Source organism: Lycium barbarum, chromosome 6 (assembly GCF_019175385.1).
Source record: "Lycium barbarum isolate Lr01 chromosome 6, ASM1917538v2, whole genome shotgun sequence".
Lineage (NCBI taxonomy): Eukaryota > Viridiplantae > Streptophyta > Magnoliopsida > Solanales > Solanaceae > Lycium > Lycium barbarum.
In genome coordinates this window covers 134,580,258-134,599,691 of record NC_083342.1, presented here as the reverse complement: position 1 = coordinate 134,599,691, position 19,434 = coordinate 134,580,258, and the positions used below count along the sequence as shown (strand labels likewise).

At 35.8% G+C, this 19,434-nt stretch overlaps 1 protein-coding gene across 2 annotated transcripts; it reads left to right on the top strand.

The window, feature by feature from the left end:
* Nucleotides 1-1,546: 1,546 nt before the first annotated feature.
* Nucleotides 1,547-11,958, top strand: LOC132599238 (uncharacterized). 2 transcript variants are annotated; one of them, XM_060312527.1, is made up of 10 exons: nt 1,547-1,660; nt 1,993-2,039; nt 2,730-2,807; nt 6,743-6,767; nt 6,857-6,889; nt 7,006-7,127; nt 7,212-7,342; nt 10,117-10,337; nt 11,197-11,444; nt 11,643-11,958. In XM_060312527.1, the coding sequence occupies exons 2-10, from the start codon at nt 2,037-2,039 to the stop codon at nt 11,724-11,726; spliced, it is 945 nt and encodes a 314-aa protein (XP_060168510.1). In that variant the 5' UTR covers nt 1,547-1,660; nt 1,993-2,036; the 3' UTR covers nt 11,727-11,958. The 2 variants fall into 2 exon arrangements, with proteins under 2 accessions (XP_060168510.1, XP_060168511.1); XM_060312528.1 differs by having other exon boundaries at nt 1,646-1,740.
* The last annotated feature ends 7,476 nt before the right edge of the window (nt 11,959-19,434 follow it).

The window sequence follows — 19,434 nt, the reverse complement described above, 5'->3', positions numbered from 1 at the left end:
GAAATTTCCAGGTGTCAAGCGCGTGCGCTTCACCAGCAAGCATATATGTAGGTGTGGCTTTTTAAGAGGGTAAATATTCCACTTTTAAAATGCTCAGGGGTTAATAGGTCGCCTGCAAAGGTTGAGTGCATCATAATTAAACGGGTTAAACGTTGAGGGGGCATTTGACTATTTTAATGAATATTGTCCAAGACTCTTCACGTCCCTTTCAAGTGTCAAAACACAATTTTTCAATAATCACAATACCTAACCCGCTTTATTTTTTCCTTTTACTACTTTAAAATCTTGATTTATATTTTTAATACATGTAGTAAATTCACCTATAGAAAAATATATATTATTTCTAGTGATAAATGTGTCTTCGAGAAAGTATACCTTATAGAATGTAGTTGATTTATATTGTATTTTGGTAGTGACATTATTATATAGAATGCCATTAATAATTATTCACACCAAAAAAAAATTGTATTTTGACACTTGAAAGGGACCACAAACCCTTGGACAATATTCATTCCGTTATTTATATTGACAAAACATCTCTTTGCTATAATTGTCATTAATGAAAAAAATTCTAAATTATAATTTAAATTTTTTATTTATAATATAAACAGAAAATCTTTTAGGAATTTGTTGTAAAATACCTAAATTATATTATCTAATTTTTTGCATTACCTGCATTAAATATGTATGTAAAGTTATCCCTCTATGCTATTTGTGCTTGTGCAAGGAGTTTTTTCTAATAATCTAATTAAAGTTTCTTATTCTACTCATTTATTTCATTATAGAACGTCGTTAACTTATCTACTTAGTTGGAGTAGTAATGTTTACTTTTTTCATCTCGCAAAATAATATTTTTATAGGTAAATTTGTTACATAGATTAACATTTTTTCTATAGAATTATATTGGGCGCTACAACGAATTAATTACGTTAGTCTGTTAAAACTACCTAATTAATTGATGTAAGTTAGCTTGCACATGATTTGATTGAGACTTTAAAAAAAAAATTGATGAAGAAGTACTCCCTCAGTCCCAAATTATTTATCATGGTTATTAAAAATACTTATCTCAAATTATTTGTCGTTTTAAAAGTTTAAGGCATAAGTAATTATTTTTTCACCATTTTACCCATAGTAGAATTTTGTCATTAATGGGGATGACACATAAATAAAGTGAATATTTAACGGAGAGAGATTATAACTTAGACATAAATAAGAATAAAGTAGATCAAATAACCCTGCTAATCAATATTTCTTAAGGGGCGTGTAAAATTAAAAAAAGGACTAGTAATTTAAGACGGAGGGAGTACTTATTTAAAATAATATTCAAATTTTATTCATAACTAAATGATTCCACGGTCATTAAATGTTTCCTCAATGAAATTGAGGCAGACTCTTAGGCGTTAGGAGCCATTTTGTTGGAAAATCCTTAACGCATAGAATTTATGCGTTAAAGGTCACACTTTGGTCTATTTGGCTTTTTGTCGGGTCATTTGGGTTTCCGGACTCCAGGAGGATAGCAATGGAATCAAAGTTATTTCAGGGCCCAAATTCCTCTTAGTGGGCCGGCTAAAATATAGACCCATACACTGAAGTTCCCTCACTTCATCATCAATTTCTTGCTTTTTCTACACGGAACTCCTCACATTCTCTTTCTCTAATTGTAAGTTTATTTTCCTTTTTGTTGCTCGACTCTATAATTAGATTACGAACCCTAGTCCTTTTTGTAATTGATCCTCATAGGTGAAATACCAACTTCACTGAATTGGATGACTTCTCTGTTTCTTTGTACTATTTTCTTATATGCGTGATAAAGTCTTGAACTTGTGATTTGTGTTCTAAATTTTCTGAAAAAATCTGAAATAGTAGAATAATAGAAAGCGATCAGCCATTATATGGGATGTATTTTTTTTTTTTTTTTTTTTTTGTATGCAACATGAAAAGACTGTATTTTTTATAATATCCTCTTTGTTTTTGTTTATTGTTCTTTTATAGGTTAGCTGAGACAGTTGAGTTCAGGGCAAGCAGAGATAGAAATCATGGTAAATTTTATGTTCTCTCCGGTTAATAAGCAGCAATAGTGTTATTTCTATATCTCCATGGTTGTACTAGTTTTTATTGATATAGCTTAGTTGACACTATTTTAATAATAAAAAGGTAGCCCGCTGTTGGATCTAGTGTAAGTTGTGTTTCGGACTGGCCATATTGGATTTAGTCTAAATTGGGTTTCGGACTGGCCATATTGGATTTAGTCTAAGTTGTGTTTCTGCTAGAGGATGTTTTAAGAAGATCATCTAATAATTTGTTCTCTCGATTCTCGAATAAAAGATGGAATTGGATTCTGATTGAAGTTATACTCAGGGGTTTCTTGATTTATTCAAGAATTGAAGAACTGAGAGCCAGCTTTGAGAGCGCTGAATTTGTGAATAGAATGTGCTTCTGAGAGAGATAGCAGTCTAGCACAAAGTTTTGTGTACAGAATTATACTATTGAGAGCGCGCAACCTTTAATTGGAACTGGCTAAACTGACTTGCTTTTCTTCCATTAGCTTCCCTAAACACAGTACCTTCGAAGGAGCATTTTCTTTGTTGAAGGCAGTGTTCCTTGTTTGATGTTATTTATTTATGTTTCGTGACCTTCAAAAATCTATCATTAACTTTGCTGACATATACCTAGGTCAGCAGTCTTATATTCATTTGTCATTATTGTACTTTTTGATTTGTGATCTGCAGTTTTTTGATGGATATGGATATCATGGAAGATCATTTGAGCAGACCTACCGGTGTTATCCTGCATCATTCATTGATAAGGTTGGAATGCTTTTGAAAAGACGAATTTCGCTTACTACTATTATCTATTGTTGTACTTACATGTGAAGGTTTCACAAAATTATTATCTATTGTTTGTATATCAACCTTTTTGGAATTGACTGTAAGCAAGTTTTGAACAAGAAAGCTGCTAACCTACTATGCTGAGGAATTAGTTCCCCAAAGCACAAGTCTGTTGTTTGTTTATTTATTTGTAAGTAGAAGGGAAGCGCTAGTTTTGGATTCTTTGGAATTTCAACGAAGGAACTAATTCTTAGGTGAAAGTTATGATATAATTTTCAGGACTTTTCTATAAATGACTGTTGTCCACATGTTCTTGTATCTTGAGGTGACTTGGCACTAATCAGCCATAGAGGCAGATCTTTGCTTATGCCGACCTTGTCTGGATAAAATAATAAGCCTCCAGCAACGTGAAATTCACACTGGTTTTAGATTAGGAAAATGGACAGACAGTGCACCATATTTGATACTAAATCTGCTTTCATGTCTTCTTTTTCTTTTTTCCTCGCTATCATAGACTCTAATTAACGGGGGCCAGAGGTTGGAGATGCAACCCCTATCACCTGTCAAAACTAGGAAATCAATTTGGTGTAAAACTTGGTGATCAAGATTATTCACTATAAAGGAAAGCTGGTGCCTAAACCTACTCAATCTTATTCAAACCTTTTCTACAATTCCTGTGGTTCTCCACTTGTCATAGCAGATAGAGTTCTTAGTTATCACATTAAAAATGGTACAAACATTAGCAAAAGAAATATATCCTTTCAGAAGGAAGAATTAAAACATAATATTTAGCATTTCTTTAAGTAACTTTCATTATTATCATGCTACTCCAAGTCTTACAAAACTTCTGATATTCAAATGTAAAAGTTTTAATGATTTAAAGCTATATCATTTCCTGTATCTTGTGTAATTTTTATGATTCTCTGATCATTATGTTGAGTCTATTTAACTAAATTTCCTATAGCTACATATAATTGCCATTTTTGGAGCTCTTCTGGCATTAGCTTCCACATATCTTGGTTTCACTGTGGGGGTTTGTCAATTTTCTAAAATACTGTATTTGTCTTTTGGTGTGTTGGATGCATAGCATCACTTCTGTTCAGGCTCTACTTAATTGATAATCAAGTAATATTGTTTTTTTTAAGATAATTTTTTTTATTTTGAGATATGATAAACAAGTAATGTTGTTTGGCTACAAAAATTACTATTCAAGAGATCTTCACTATTTCCCCCTTTTTTTTTTCCTGAAATTGTTAACACTGGTATTGATAGCACTAGGGCAGTGCTGAAGCCATATTTACAGAAGAGAAGTCCCCGGAGCCATCAAAAATCCTAAACAACAGTTACAATTGCCCTATAAAATCTATTAAGGAAACCTCCTCCTCTAAGTAGCATTCTTTACACCAAAAGTGAAACAAAAGTAGACACTTCATCTTAATATCCTGCACATGATTACCTCTATCATCAAAAACCCTAGAGTTTCTCTCTTTCCAAAATTGTCCACCAAATACAAGCAGGAACCAATCTCCACCATTTCTTCTGTCTAACTGAAACTCCCAAACTGTTCCAGCTCTTAAGCAGATAAACAGTGTTTGCAGGCACACACCATTTGATCCCCACAATATTGAGAAAGAGCTGCCACAGCTGAATAGTGAAAGAACAATGAAGAAACAGATTGCTATTAGTTTCTGTGTAAGATTCACAAAACAAACATCTGGAGCATACCTCGAACCCCCTTCTTCTCAACCTTTCTCGAGTCAGAACTGCCTGCCTAGCCACCAGCCAGGTGAAACATAGAACCTTTGTAGGAGCATTAGTCTTCCAGATAAACTTCCATGGCCAGTCAACTATCTGATGAGCATAGTTGCTGATTGAAGTAGGCAGATTTGACTGTGAAGGCCCCATCTTTTGCTTGGATCCAAAGCAGCTTATCCTCTGCTTCTGATAACCCCTGGAAGACTTCCAAGGTCTTAAAAAACTCCACTACTCTTTCAATTTCCCAATCATTTAGAGCCCTCCTAAATGTAATGTTCCATCCTTGCAATCCCTTAGCTGTAGATAGATAATCATTTGGGGAGGTAGAGATACTGAGCAAATCAGGAAAAAGATCTTTCAAACTTCCATGCCCGAGCCAATTGTCTGCCCAAAACAAAGTCTTTCTTCCATTACCAACCTGAATCTTTGAGTTCTTTAAAAGTGTGTCCCAATGAGATCTGATGGACCTCCACACCCCTACTCCATAAGGACTAGTAACAATATTTGTGCACCACATCCCTACCTGGCCGTATTTGTCTTGGATTAACCTTCTCCATAAGCTATTCTCCTCCACATTATACCTCCAGAGCCACTTCATCAATAAACTTGCATTTTGAGCATTTAAATCCCTAATTCCCAAACCCCCCTTTGATTTTGAGGTGATTACGGACTTCCATTCGACCAAATGCATAGCTTATTTGTCCTTATTTCCTTGCCAAATGAAGTTTCTTCTTAAAGCATCGATTCTATCCCTTACCTTGCATGCTATTTATCAATATAACTCTACCACCCAAAGACAAGTACTGACTGGTCCAGGAAGCCAATCTCTTCTCACATCTTTTTTTTGAAAAAGGTAACAGTTAGTCTATATATCCACAGGTATACTACATTAAAATATGTAGTCCCCCTTCAAAAGTATTACATCTTACATATTGTCCTCCTATATTCCACTAGATTACAACCAATCTAAAGCTGTAAAACTATCTTCTGTTTGACTTAACACCTCCTTTTTGCACCAAAAGTAATAAAGAGCTATACAATTCATCTTAAGTTTCTGAATGCTGCTCTGCTTGTCTTCAAAACATCTCTGATTTCTCTCTTTCCATACTGTCCACCGGATACTTGCAGGGACAATCTTCCATCTCTCCTCCTTCTTTGCTGCATTGCCATCCTTGTTCCAGCTCCTCATCATTTCTTTTATGCTTCCTGGTTTCACCCATTTGATCTTCCTCATACTGATAAAAATCTGCCAGAGCTGGTCTGTCCACTTGCAGTGCAAAAAGAGATGGTTTACTGTCTCTGCTTGCTCTCCACATAAGTGACATCTTGAACAAAGTTGAAATCCTCTTTTCTTCAAGTTTTCATGTGTCAACACTGCCTCCTTAGGCAATAGCCAAAAAAACAGTTCACCTTGTAAGGAATTTTTGTTTTCCAAATCATCCTCCATGGCCACCCTTCCTCATGTATTCCTGTTGAGTTCAGATTCCTGTATGCAGAATTAACAGTGAAGTTTCCTGTACTCTCAAATTTCCATTCCAAAGTGTCACTTTCCCCTGATAGATTGTTGAACTGTGCAACTGTGTCATAAAATTCTGCAATTCTTGTCATTTCCCAATCATTCAAGTTTCTTCTAAGATTTAGATTCCAACTAGTGTTATCAAAAGCGAAAAGCGCAAAAAAGCTCTAAGGTCAGCTGGGGCTTTAAGCGCAAAGAAAGCGCGGGCTTTAATGAAAAAAGGCGCAATGGTGCAAAAATACAGCTATATGTATGTTTAGTCCAAGACAAATAATAATAAGCATGAATAACAAATATATCCGTGGCAAAGAAACTGTAAAAACTTTACGATAAAGTGAAATATCAATTATCTAGTATCACCTCTTCAAGAGAGACTCATTAGCAAGGAAAAGTATGTCTTAGAGCCTTGATGATGACACTGAAGCGCAGAAAAAGCGAGGCGAAGCGCTCAACATGATTTGAGCCTCGCTTCAGGGCTTAAGCGCGCTTTAAGCGCGCCTTTGACAACACTGTCTTATATGTGTATTAAGCTTATATTTCAGATGTTTGTTTCATGTAGCGCTTCTTTGACTGCTAATTATTTTCTTGGTATTTATTTTCATTTTTTCTTCAATTCTGATCCTGTGTGTTTCATGCTTCGCAGCCACAATTAGAAAATGGAGACAAAAGTAAGTAACATCAAATAGTTTACTTTTTTGGATCTGCGGTAGGATATTTGAGCATTAAGTCTTATGTTGGATTTTGTTTATTTTTTCAGTCATAATGCCTCCCTCTGCTCTTGATCGTCTAGGTCAGTATCCTTTGCTCTGTATCTTGACATATTTAGCTATTTAGATTTTGCACCTTTATCATTTGGAAGCTGATCCTTTCCTACCCATATTCAACATCGAATGTAAAATTTCGCAGCATCACTTCACATCGATTACCCAATGTTGTTTGAGCTTCGAAATGCTACCACAGAACGGGTTTCTCACTGTGGAGTTTTGGAGTTCATTGCAGAGGAGGGCATGATATATATGCCATATTGGGTACATGTCATTTCTGTGTAATTCTATTTTCTTGGGTTCAGTTCAGCTGATGTGCATAAACTCACTTTAATGTGGGCCTTGTAGATGATGCAAAATTTATTCCTACAAGAAGGCGATATTGTGACAGTGAAGAATGTAACTCTTCCTAAGGGTAAATATGTCAAGTTGCAACCCCACACAAAGGATTTTCTGGATATTTCTAACCCAAAGGCCATGTGAGTTTGCTGATTTTTTTCTTAAGAACTTTTTTGTGGCTCGACTCCGTTTTATGCTAGTGTTTTCTGGGCCGAATTGCGTCTGCATATATCTAGAACTCATGGCACACTCGAAAAGTAAATTCAGCAAGACAAAAGGAGTACTCCCTGTCCCAATCTACATTCTTTTTGGGGGGCATGATTATTAAGTCGAGACTTGAAACTTTCGTGTAAAAAAATGAAAGTGGGTCCAAGGTTGTAGATGAGGTAAACCTTTTGAAATTAGTACTTCATTAAAGTATAAAAGTGGGTGCCATATCATATAATTAACAAAATGTTGAAATAGTATCAAATTTTGTAGGTAATAAGTTTACCTGTAGCACAGTTTTGGAAAAGAATAACATAAGAAGTAGGAGAATAAATTGGAACCAATCATAGGAGATAATAGTCACATCAAAATAGGAGGTGTGGGGTGTGGTAAAAAAATAAGAAGATCTAGTGAGTCCATGTGCTTGATTTTTTTTTGGTAATAAACTGTGAAATATTACCATACCAACAAAACTACTATACACCTAAAGAGCACACAAGAGAAAACAACCACCTTCCAGGAAGGATGTTAATCTCTCATGCTTCCAGTTAAATAAAAAACCTATACATCAGTCAAAACCAAATGCCAGCTATGCAGAATGAAAAAATAAACCCAGCCTATCTACACAGGTGCTGGATCAACTGTCTACAATTGTATGCTCTTTTTGTACAACTTAACTTGCCTACTCTTTCCTTGACCTCCTTCTGAATTTGAGATGTAACCGGTTCTGGTTGCACCATCAACTGCTTGAACTGCTTCCCATTCCTTGCCTTCCAATTGTGATAGATCAATGCTCCCAAATTGCTGTTGCTATCTCCTTTTTGAACTGCTTCCACTGCCTAGTTTTATACCATTTCAGAGTTTGCTGGACAGTTAAACTCAACAGTGGTAAACCAGACCACCTGACTAAAGCCTGCGTCACTTCCTTGTTCCAGTCACATTCTAAAAGAGGTGCTTTTGAGTCTGTCTGATCAGCTCCACAAAGTCCACACTTATCATCATCAATAGGAATGTGCAACCTCTGCAACTTTGCTTTAGTAAGCAACCTATTTTGATTTGCTAATCATTCTATGAACCTGTGCTTAGGTACCATACCATAATAGAGTTCTAAATCAAGTCTGTAATCTGCAATCTCTGCTGCCTCCCCAGCAAGGTGTTGTAACTTTTAGACACTGAATACTGTCATCATTCCTGTACCGCTGTAACATTTCTGTTTTGAGTGAGTTTAGTTTCCTCCAGTACCAGCTACAGTCTGCTGGTGCCTGGTGACTCCATATGTCTGTGTTTCCTTTCATATATATCCCCTGCATCCATTTGACCCACAGCATATCCTTCTTGCCAGCTAGTTGCCAAATAAGCTTACCCACTGAAGCAATGTTCCACTGTTGACGCTCTTGATGTTCAAACCCCCATATTTCTTTGGTTGACACACTTTATCCCAGGAAACTAATGCAATCTTCCTCTTATCCTCAGTACTGCCCCACAAGTAATCCCTACACACCTTATCAACTGCTTTCGGTATGCTCTGTGGCAAGATAAACACTGCCCCCCAAAAATTGTATATAGAAAACAAGACAGCCATAATGACTTGTAATCTGCCTGCATATGATAAAGTTTTAGAATAGCCACTTGTGATCCTTTGTTTGATCTTCTCCACCTGCAAATGACAATCAACTCCATTCCATTTCTTTAGGGAGAGTGGCAAGCCCAAACATCTTATAGGCAAGACCCCTTCTGCAAAACCAGTCATACTGTATAACCTCTCCTTGTTCCACCATCTATCCCAGCACAGAATAAGTTTGATTATTCAATATTGGCTACTAAAACAGTTAACTAAAACAGTTAACCATGTTCTTGAGTTGAAGTGGAACTTGAGGACAACTTTGTGTTTAAACAGTTAGAAGAGATCACAAGACTTTTTTGAAGTTGAGGAGAGATCACAAGACTGATTCAGTGTGATTTTCACTTTATTGTTGGTATAGATAGATAATTAATTAAAATATGATACATTAGAGATTAAAATGTCTAATGCCGGAATGCAGTTATTCTTAATGTGCTAAAAGCTGACTCAATTTTAAAGTGATGTTGCTTAAGCAAAAGGATGTGCAATATCACCTCCTTGTTGCTCGATTAATTTTTTGTGAGATGGTTTATGAGGTAAAGGTTTCCTTGTAGAGCTAGATTCACCAAAGGGAGTGCCTCTGGAAAAAGGGAAACATTATGTTGTCCAGGATTGAAATTCTTTTGTCTGCCATGTATTTATGTAGTGAAAAAGGTGCTAGGGAGGAGCACAGAGATCCATGCAAGGGGTGCAATGTTGTGCTTGAAGTATCTGCTTCTATGACTACAGCTGGACTTGAAATGATATTGTATTGAGGGATAAAACATGAATATTTAATTAGTTCCGTCTGTGTTCCGTTTTTGAATCTGCACAGGATTGGCTTCCTGATGACCTAATCCATAGCGTTCACTTATTCTATAATTGCTCTATTATTTGTATCTTTCCCTCTTGAATACTAGGCATAAAGTGAGAAGTACAATTTATTTTCATTTTTTTATTTGAATTAGGAGAATTACACGATTACATCTGCTAACTGGTTAAACCAACATTTGTTTGTTCAGTTTCTTATTAATTTACTCTCATTTGCAAAATACCCGCATACTGATGGAGGCTTTGAAGTTTAACTTCTTTCCTTTACTGATGCAGCTTGGAGACGACACTCAGAAACTTTTCCTGCTTAACCACAGGAGATAGTATTATGGTGGCTTACAACAATAAAAAATACTACATAGACATTGTGGAGACCAAACCTTCTAATGGAATAAGTATTATTGAGACAGACTGTGAAGTAGATTTTGCTCCCCCACTTGATTACAAAGAACCTGAAAGAACAGCTCCTTCTCGTCCAAGCAAGGCTCCTGCAGAAGGTGCATATTCTTCAAATTTATTGAAATTAATTGTCCTTGCCTTCACGAATTCTAGTGGTACCACATATTTTTGTGCTCATGTTAGTTTATCTTGATCATGCTGTGATGTCCTATTAACAGAAAACTTCACATTTCATACATATTTAAATTGCTTTTGGAACCACTTAATCAACTCCAGATATCTTTTTGCACTTTTTTTATCTTATACTATTCAAATGGCAGCATCTAATTGAGGTGGAGGCACTATCCAGTGTGGTTGTAGACAGTGGCGGAGCCAGGATTTTTACTAAGGGGGTTAAAAAATATAAAGAAGTGAACACACGAAGAAGCCAAGGGGGCAAAAATAATAATTTTAACCTTGAATATACACTATACAGTGTAAATTTTCGCGGAAGGGGATTCAGATGAACCCCTGGGCCCTTACTAGCTCTGCCCCTTGTAGAGACCAGTTTTACGAATTCCTAGTATCACCAGAGATTGCATGCCTATTACGATTAACTTTCTACAGCTGAAGTTCATTGAATCTGAACATTTATGTGGTTAAAAAAGGCTGTACGTTGCACTAATCTTCTCTCTGAAAATTTATGGAGTTCATGGTAAAGTTTGCATTTATATTCTGAATTGGAAAATCTTTGATCAAGATACACCCTCCTTTTATTCTTGGACCTCTTGGAATTGCGATGACTCTATGATATACTTCCAGGCTGGGATATTTGGTGATATTGTTTGGCCAATTTGTTATTTGTCCGGCATGGTGCAGTTAGCTTTTCATCCATAATTGCTTATTCCTGTAGATTACTGGAGAGCTTGCTGCGTCTGAATTTTGTTCTGTTAGCTTAATAATTATTCATTCATGCAGTTGAAGAGGCTGTAACAGAAACTGAGCCAAAATTCAACCCATTTACTGGTGGAGCGAGACGTTTGGATGGGAAACCGTTGAAACAACCACCTCCACTTTCTTCGTCTTCTGGGTCTTCAGACAAGCAAGCTGATGTTACTAATGTTGGTGGGAAGTCTGCTGCTTCAAGCTCTAAAACTTCTAGTCGTCAGTCACAAGGGAAGCTTGTATTTGGTTCAAATGCAAACCGCGTTCCTGAAAAACTGAAGGTTTTATATCCCTCTCTATATGCTAATGTTCATATACATTATCTCATTTCTTCCCTCTTTTCCCTTTCGGTTCCTTATTATATCTGGTCCAGATTATAAGAATCCTTAAAAAAAAAAATATTATACATATCCATTTTGCAGTTTAAGTACCTTGTTAGTTGTTAGTCTTAGCCTGTTAATGTTCCCGTCTATATGCAGGAACCCGTGAAAGACGAACCTCCAAAGAAAGAAGAACCAAAGTTTCAGCCTTTCTCTGGAAAAAAGTACTCCTTGAGGGGTTAATTGCAATTAAATTACTTTTCTCCTATTCACCTTTTGTGTATTAAGTATTATAACCATTTCTTTTGTCAGTCACATATTTGATTATGTTAAACTTATTGTATAATCTATACAAATTAGGAATCATCGACTGTTGCCAGTGATGGAATGACGTACTCCTAGTTAATTCAGGGGAGTGATCCTAAAAATGGTTTGCTGGCGTAGACTCTCTTATAAAGCATAATTTGTTTTATCATTCTAGTTTCGCTTTGATTACCGAATTAGTTGTAGTTAATTATTTATGCTTTATTTCTGAGCTTATTATTATTACGAATTTATATATTTGAAGTGAGATATGTTGAGATCGTAAAATTCACAAAATTATGCTTTTGCATTTGAAAGGAACGCGATGATATATTTGTAGGTGGCCGAGCCACAGTTAACATCTTTCCTAGTTCAAAATTCGATTTTAATAATATAGCTAGCAACTTAGATAATCTCTTACGAAAATTTTAAATCTTTATTTAAATATTAAAGATTTGAAGTTTAGTCACCTTTTTAAAGGTACAGTCATAAAATTTGGACAAAGTTACTCCTAATTAAAACACTTATATTAAAATGCGGTGTAAAAAGATGCTATTTATCTACTCCTATTTTGCTAAAAAATTGACAATAATGTGTACAGCCCGGCACTTTTGTAACCCAAAAAAAAAAAAAAAATTGGAATCAAACTAACCCTTTAAAAAAAAAAAAAACTTAAGTAGGCTTCACGCACAGATTCTGTGCGTGAAACCCCTAACAAAAACCCCTCCCATTTCCCGCATACTCTTTTCTTTCATTTCCTCCATTTTCACCCTTTCAACACATTTTTGCACTCCAAAAAATATGTCTCAAAATTTTGAAACTTCAAAGTTTCTTATACAACCCCATATTTGTGAATGCGATTATTACTGTAAACTAAAACATCAAAGACCCAAGATAATCTGGGTCGTCGTTTTTGGAGTTGTAAAGTGTTTGAGGTAAGCGTTTTTACATTTTTTAGTTATTTTTTTCTTCACGTTATCCACATATTTTACTTCAAAAAATTGATTTTCTAGGATATGGGTGGTTGCAAACAACTTTTGGTGGGAAGATAGCATTCACGTAGATAAAACAGTGGCGACGAAGTTTAAAAATCCACTTTTTGATAGAGATACCGCGACTTCACGTAACTCTAGAGATACCGCTAAGTTGGACTCGCAATTTAAGCTTGTGAAAGCTGAAGAAAAAATTAAACTTTTGGAGGTCTTGCTCACCGGTTCCAAAAAAAAAATGAATTTTGCTGAAGGCTAAACTTAGAGATGCTCAACACGAGAAAATAGCTTTGAAAGAAAAAACTTATATTGTGGAAGATTATTTGTGCTATCTTGTTGTTGTTCATTATTTATATGTATTTTGTTTATTAAGTTTAATATTTCTATGGATTATGTTTTTTACTAGTTGTACCATTTCCCTTATAATGTAATCCACACCCTTTATGTACTAATTTATTTGTGTTTATTTGTTAAATTGTCAGTTAATAATAGACTTTAACAATAAAAGCAAATTAAAAACATGCCAAACTAATTCAAATTGATGACTTCATCATAAAATAAAAATACAAATTAACAGCCTTAGTCCGAAACTTAATGACCCATAATCTAAGACAGTGAGCCTAAATAGACCCTAATCGTCATCAGAATAGAAGTCCTCAATATCCTCCTCAGAACGATATTGGCGGTCTCTTAACACACATTTTTTTTAGGAGATGCTAGTTCTCTACCGGTTGATGATGCTTGTTCTTCGACCAACTTTAGCATGTAAAATCTACACCGACTTGCCAGCATTCGGTTGTTTTTTTTTCTAATCCTTTGTACGACAAGCTCGCAAGTTTCTGAACCTACTCGAGGCATAGTTATTGAGTACCTTGTTGGAATTGGAGCGTTGAGATTTTTCAAGTCACGAATAAGACGTTCTGATTCGGCAATCCGATGTGACCATTATCGGCGTAAACCGCAATAATATTCTCGCGGACCTGAATATTTCACACTGCAGAAATCATCATTACGCTCTATAAGAAGGTGGGGATTTAGCTCGTCTAGTTTGAAATAACCGGTATCACTCGAAAAACTACTATGATTTGAACTCTCATCATCACTGCTATTTGGTTCTTTTGGAAGGAGTAAAGACCAAGCTGAGTTTCTACTACTCGACATTGAATACATTGTAGTCTAATAACAAAAAAAAAGGCTACTTATATAGTTGCAAACCCCCAAGTACCTTCGAGGGGGAGGGGGTCTTTATGACCCTACCTACTTACCTTATTATAAGAAAAATATTAATTTTCATCGGACATTTCACAGTCCGAATCCCACTTGGATCTAAATCTTGTGCTACCATGTATACCATATTCTACCATATGGTAACGTATTTGTATCCAATTGCTCTCTTCGAAAAAATGATTAAGAGCAAAATTAAACTCTTGTGGAGTTGCACGAGGCATTGACATAGCACCTTTTTTTGGGCGTTTAAGCCCTACTGAAGCTAACTTTTGCTCCAGTGCTTTAGCCTTCCTAACATGCCAATTCCACACCTCTCATTGTTTTATTATATTCTCGATTGAATCTTTTTTTAGGGTTATTTGAGTAATGAAAATCATCATCATCTAGTTCCCATGTCCTACCCATTGTTTCAAATATATTTACTGGGGTAAAACATGTAATAGAATCAAGATTACTAAATTAGGCGTAGAATGTCATGATAACTCGTTTAAAGTGAATACTAGTTGTTTGTCAATCATGTTATATATAGTACTACATTTTTTGACCGTTTTATTTGAATTTAATTCATATTGCGCAACATTTCAATGCGCAATATAACATGATTTGACAACACATCATGGTTGAAAATTACAGCTTTTTTATGACACCCATGCTTGATTTGACAACACATCATGCATGCCAATTTCAGTTTTTTTATGACACATAAAAGACCGATTTGACAATACAATGCTGCATTTTTTGACCGTTTATTTGAATTTAATTCATATTACGCAACATTTTAATGCGCAATAGGACATGATTTGACAACACATCATGCATGCCAATTTCAGTTTTTTTATGACACATAAAGGACCGATTTGACGATACAATGCTGCATTTTTTGACCATTTATTTAAATTTAATTCATATTAGCAAACATTTCAATGCGCAATAGAACATGATTTGACAACACATCATGCATGCCAATTTTAGCCTTTTTATGACACATAAAGGATCGATTTGACAATATAATGCTGCATTTTTTTATCGTTTATTTGAATTTAATTCATATTGCGCAATAGGGGTTCATATGAATCTATTTAAGAAGAATGTTGGACGAGGTAAAAACTCATCAATTTCATAAGTTTAAGTCTCTTAAGTCATTAAAAAAAAAAATCAAACTTCCTACAAAAAATGGCTTAAGATGTTCCACCAGTTAAGGTTTCACTACATTGGGACGGTATTATCCTTGATGACAATAGTGCAGTTCATTACAATAAAAGAACAAATGTTCATGTAAAATGTCCACTTGAAATGTCTTATGAACAGTGGCATACGCAGGATTTTTCGCCAGCGGTGTCACCTTTTAAAGTGAGAAACAATAAATAGAATAATGTAACACCATATGAAAAAAAAATGAACAAAATATATATAAATAAAACACAATTCGGTACATTACTATAACACTTTTGTTTTGGAAATTTACTTTTCTCTTTTGAAATAAATTCAAAAAAAAAACTCATTAGAAATAGCATTAAATACTTAATCAAAGTGATTTTGTACCACTAATTTGAGTGTGGACAAATTGGTTAACGTTTTGTTAACTTTCAAGATGTCAAGGGTTCGAACCCAAGCATGTATCATTTGTAGAGAGGGAGCAAAACCTTAAATAAAAGAAAATGTGATGCTGTATGGTTTCAAACTCGCATCCTCATTACTCAAAGAATTGAGGCACCCAACCAGTTTAACTATGCGTCCCTATATGTCAAGGGGTGTCACCTTATATCATATATCCTCATTTTTGTTAATTATTTATTAAATATTTAGTAAAATTTTCCGACGAATCAGTGTCACGTGACACCCCTCAGCCTTAGGTAGATCTGTCCCTGCTTATGAATCACTAATCACTTTCATAGATGAAAAAATGAACGTTAGTCCAGATGAGTATGAAATCTCTATAACAGGCAGATATCCACAATCAGTTTCCCCTGGTATAGTGCTTTATGGTAGGCATTATATCAATGATGATGATTCTTTGAGGGATTATTTGAATGCGCCAGAAGAATTAAAACATTTAGTCGCCTTTAATGTTTTTGAGATGTATGTTGACATGATACCCCGAGAGGTCCCGCAAGAATAGCCCAGTCAAGTTTATATGTATGGAGATAATAGTTCTTACGGGGACATTTTGAGTGGCGAGGTGCCGCTGAAAAATCTTACCTAATAATTTAATCAAACTTGGTAAATATGCATTCTTATATTATTATTTTGTGCAGTAGCACGTGTTTATTGTATGTATCGGTAAATAACCATTTTTAAATCTTTGTAGGGGTTATAGACCTGATACGAGTAATATTGGGCAATCATCTCAATTTAGTGGAGCAGCTCATTATTATCAAAACTCTCAGTTCAGCGGAGCTGATTATTATAATAATTCTCAGTTCGGTGCAGCTGATTATTATCAAAACTCGCCAGTGGTACCAACTGTGGATGAAAGGCAGTCCTCTCAGTTTGGTGGAGTTGATCATTCTCCATACCATGCTCATTCTCAATATGTGTAGGTTCATCACCTTGATGTTAAATAATATATATATATATATATATATATATATATATTTGAATTTGGAATTTAACATATATTTTTTATCGTGTAGGAGGAGGCCTTTCTTAGATGGCGCTGATTGTACAAGTTATGTGGATACATCAGAGAGTGATGGCGATGAACTAGCTAATAATGGAGAGGTAACCGATGATGAAGATAGTGAAGGGGATGAAGAAGATACGCATTTTAGTCCCCAGAACCAACTCACCACCACGTACCACCTCCAATAGCGGAAAACCCAATTCCTGACAGCCCAATGCAGTGGCATTCTGACTATATTCCATATCTTGACAGTCTACAAGGTCGTGAGGATGCATTTGTCTTCACAAGAGATGATGATCAAAGTCTCCAAAAAACGTGGATTGAAGCAAAAAATCTCATGACTGATGAATGCGTCCTTGCAAAGGGAATGCAGTTCACATAAAAAAACGATGCAGTGGGCTGTCAGAATGTATTGTATACAAGATATGAGGGAGTTTAAGGTTGATGACTCAAACAGATCGGTATGGAGGCTGGTTTGTAAGCGAAAGACTTAAGGCTGTCAGTGGTTGCTTCGGGGAATTGTTAAGCCTGATGGTCTGTGGGAAATCACAAAATTCCACCCAAAGCACACTTGTGATATGGGCCTAAGTCGAGCAGATCATTTAAATTTAGATATAAACATGATTGCTCATGTGTTACTTAAAGACATTGAGGAAACTCCAGGGTAACTTATCTGACCTAGTACATTATATATCTTATAGCAATTAAAATATCATTGCTAAATGTTGTTTGTTTAAACTTATGCAGGATGCCCATCAAAACTTGTATTAGCATGGTCTACTCCAAATATGGTAAAATCATAAGCAAGAGAAAGGGATTTCTCAGGCGTAGACGTGCTTTTGAGATAATCTTTGGAACTTGAGAATCCTCTTTTCGGGCGTTGCCGGGGTATATGGCGGCTCTACAACATGCTAATCCTGGCACTGTTGTACAGTGGCAGCTTTTAGAGGGCAGAATTTTCGACTTCGTCTTTTGAGCATTCAAACCAAGTATTGATGGTTTTGCTCACTATCGGAATGTGATATCGATAGATGGGACGCATGTATATGGCCGATATGACATTAAGCTCCTAATTGCAGTAGGTATGGATGCCAATGGGTCAATATTCCCTCTTGCTTTCGCAATTGCCGCCAACGAGACACGGGAGATGTTCTTGACTCATCTAAAAACTTTTGTTATTAAGGGTCGTCAGGGCATATGTGTCCTATCAGATCGTCATAAAGGTATATTGCACAATATGCGTACCCTAGAAGAGTGGCAGCCTCCACATGCTTACCATCGATACTGTTTAAGGCACTTAAAGGCTAATTTGCAAACAAAGTTTGAAAATGACATTGTAAACAAATTGATGTGGGGGGCTGTGATGCAGCATCAACAAAGAAAATGGGCTGCAAAAATGGAGCTGCTAAGGGAAGTGAGTGAAGAGGCATATGTTTGGTTGATGAAATTAGAAGTTGAAAAATGGACGTTTTATGCTGATGGAGGAAGGAGATGGGGCATGCTCACAACGAACAGCTCGGAGTCTTTCAGTAGACTACTTAAATCTACTTGAGGACTACCTGTCACCGCAATGGTAAGACTAACTTTCAAGCAGGTCGTGGAGCGATTTGCGGATAGGATAAGGCAGGCCAGAGCCATATTAACCGAGGACGGAACATGGATGCCAAAGCCCTACAAAAAGATGAAGCACCGTAGAAGAAAGGCAGAGGGTCACCAAATGACCGAGTATGACGTCGTTCAACGAGTGTATGAAGTTAGAATGGGTTATTACGACAGTAAAAGAGGAAACAAACATATCGTTACTGAGCGTACAAAATCATGCACTTGTGGTAAGTGGCAAACGTACCACATGCCATGTTCTCATGCGGTCAAGTGCTTTGAGAGAATGGCCAGAAATGTAATTGATTATGTGGCGGAGGAATATAAGGTCGTAAAATACCTTAGAGCATATTCCGACCACTTCCATCCCCTTGGTAATCAAGCTTATTGGTCAGCCGCACCGTTTTCTATGGTTGCGAACAAGAAGCATATCCGTAAATTGGGAAAAAATAAGCTAACCCGTTATCACAATCAAATGGATGTTAGCGAAAAGACTTACTCTCGTAAGTGCTCGACATGTAAGCAATTTGGGCATGATAAGCATTCATGTAGGCAAAACTTCCGTGATGGCAGCACATCTGGAAGTAGAAGAGTGTCTAGAACTTAATTTTTTTTTAAGTCTATTGTAATTTAATGATGTATTTTGTTGCTAATGGAATGAAATATTTTTCAATTATTATGAACCTCTCGTATTGGATGAATTATTTTTAAATATTATATTTATTTTTGCACATTCAAAAGGCGCGAATTACACAATAGAATAACAAAATAAAAAAGACATTGAAGGAAAAAAAAAAACCCTAATACAAAGCAGAGTAATTTTTTCTTTTCTATCTTTCTTGAACCAAAAAAGTACTTTCATAGCTTTCAGAGTAAAACAAAAGAGATTAATCAAAACCTTAAAAAATATGACACTTAAACCTAAATATAACAAGTTTTCAAACATACTTCGAAGCACTTTACAACCCCTAAAACGACGATCCAAATGTACATATATACTTGATGTAATGAGCCGATATTATTGTACACTAAAAAAAAAATATTAAGTTCTATATAAAATATTTATATTTCGGTGTTTTGAAACGTGACTAATCTTCGGTCAAAGTACGGAAAAAAGCTTAATTTTGAGTTTGATTTTCAAAGAATAAAGGTTGGGGTCGGGGCCGGGGGGGAGGGGAGGGTGGGGGGGGAGAGGCTTCACGCACAGAAT

Coding starts and splice junctions, on each gene's coding strand:
- LOC132599238 (XM_060312527.1), top strand. Junction 2,808..6,742: donor CTGCATCATTCATTGATAAG/GTTGGAATGCTT, acceptor CATGCTTCGCAG/CCACAATTAGAAAATGGAGA. Junction 6,890..7,005: donor CTCTGCTCTTGATCGTCTAG/GTCAGTATCCTT, acceptor AAAATTTCGCAG/CATCACTTCACATCGATTAC.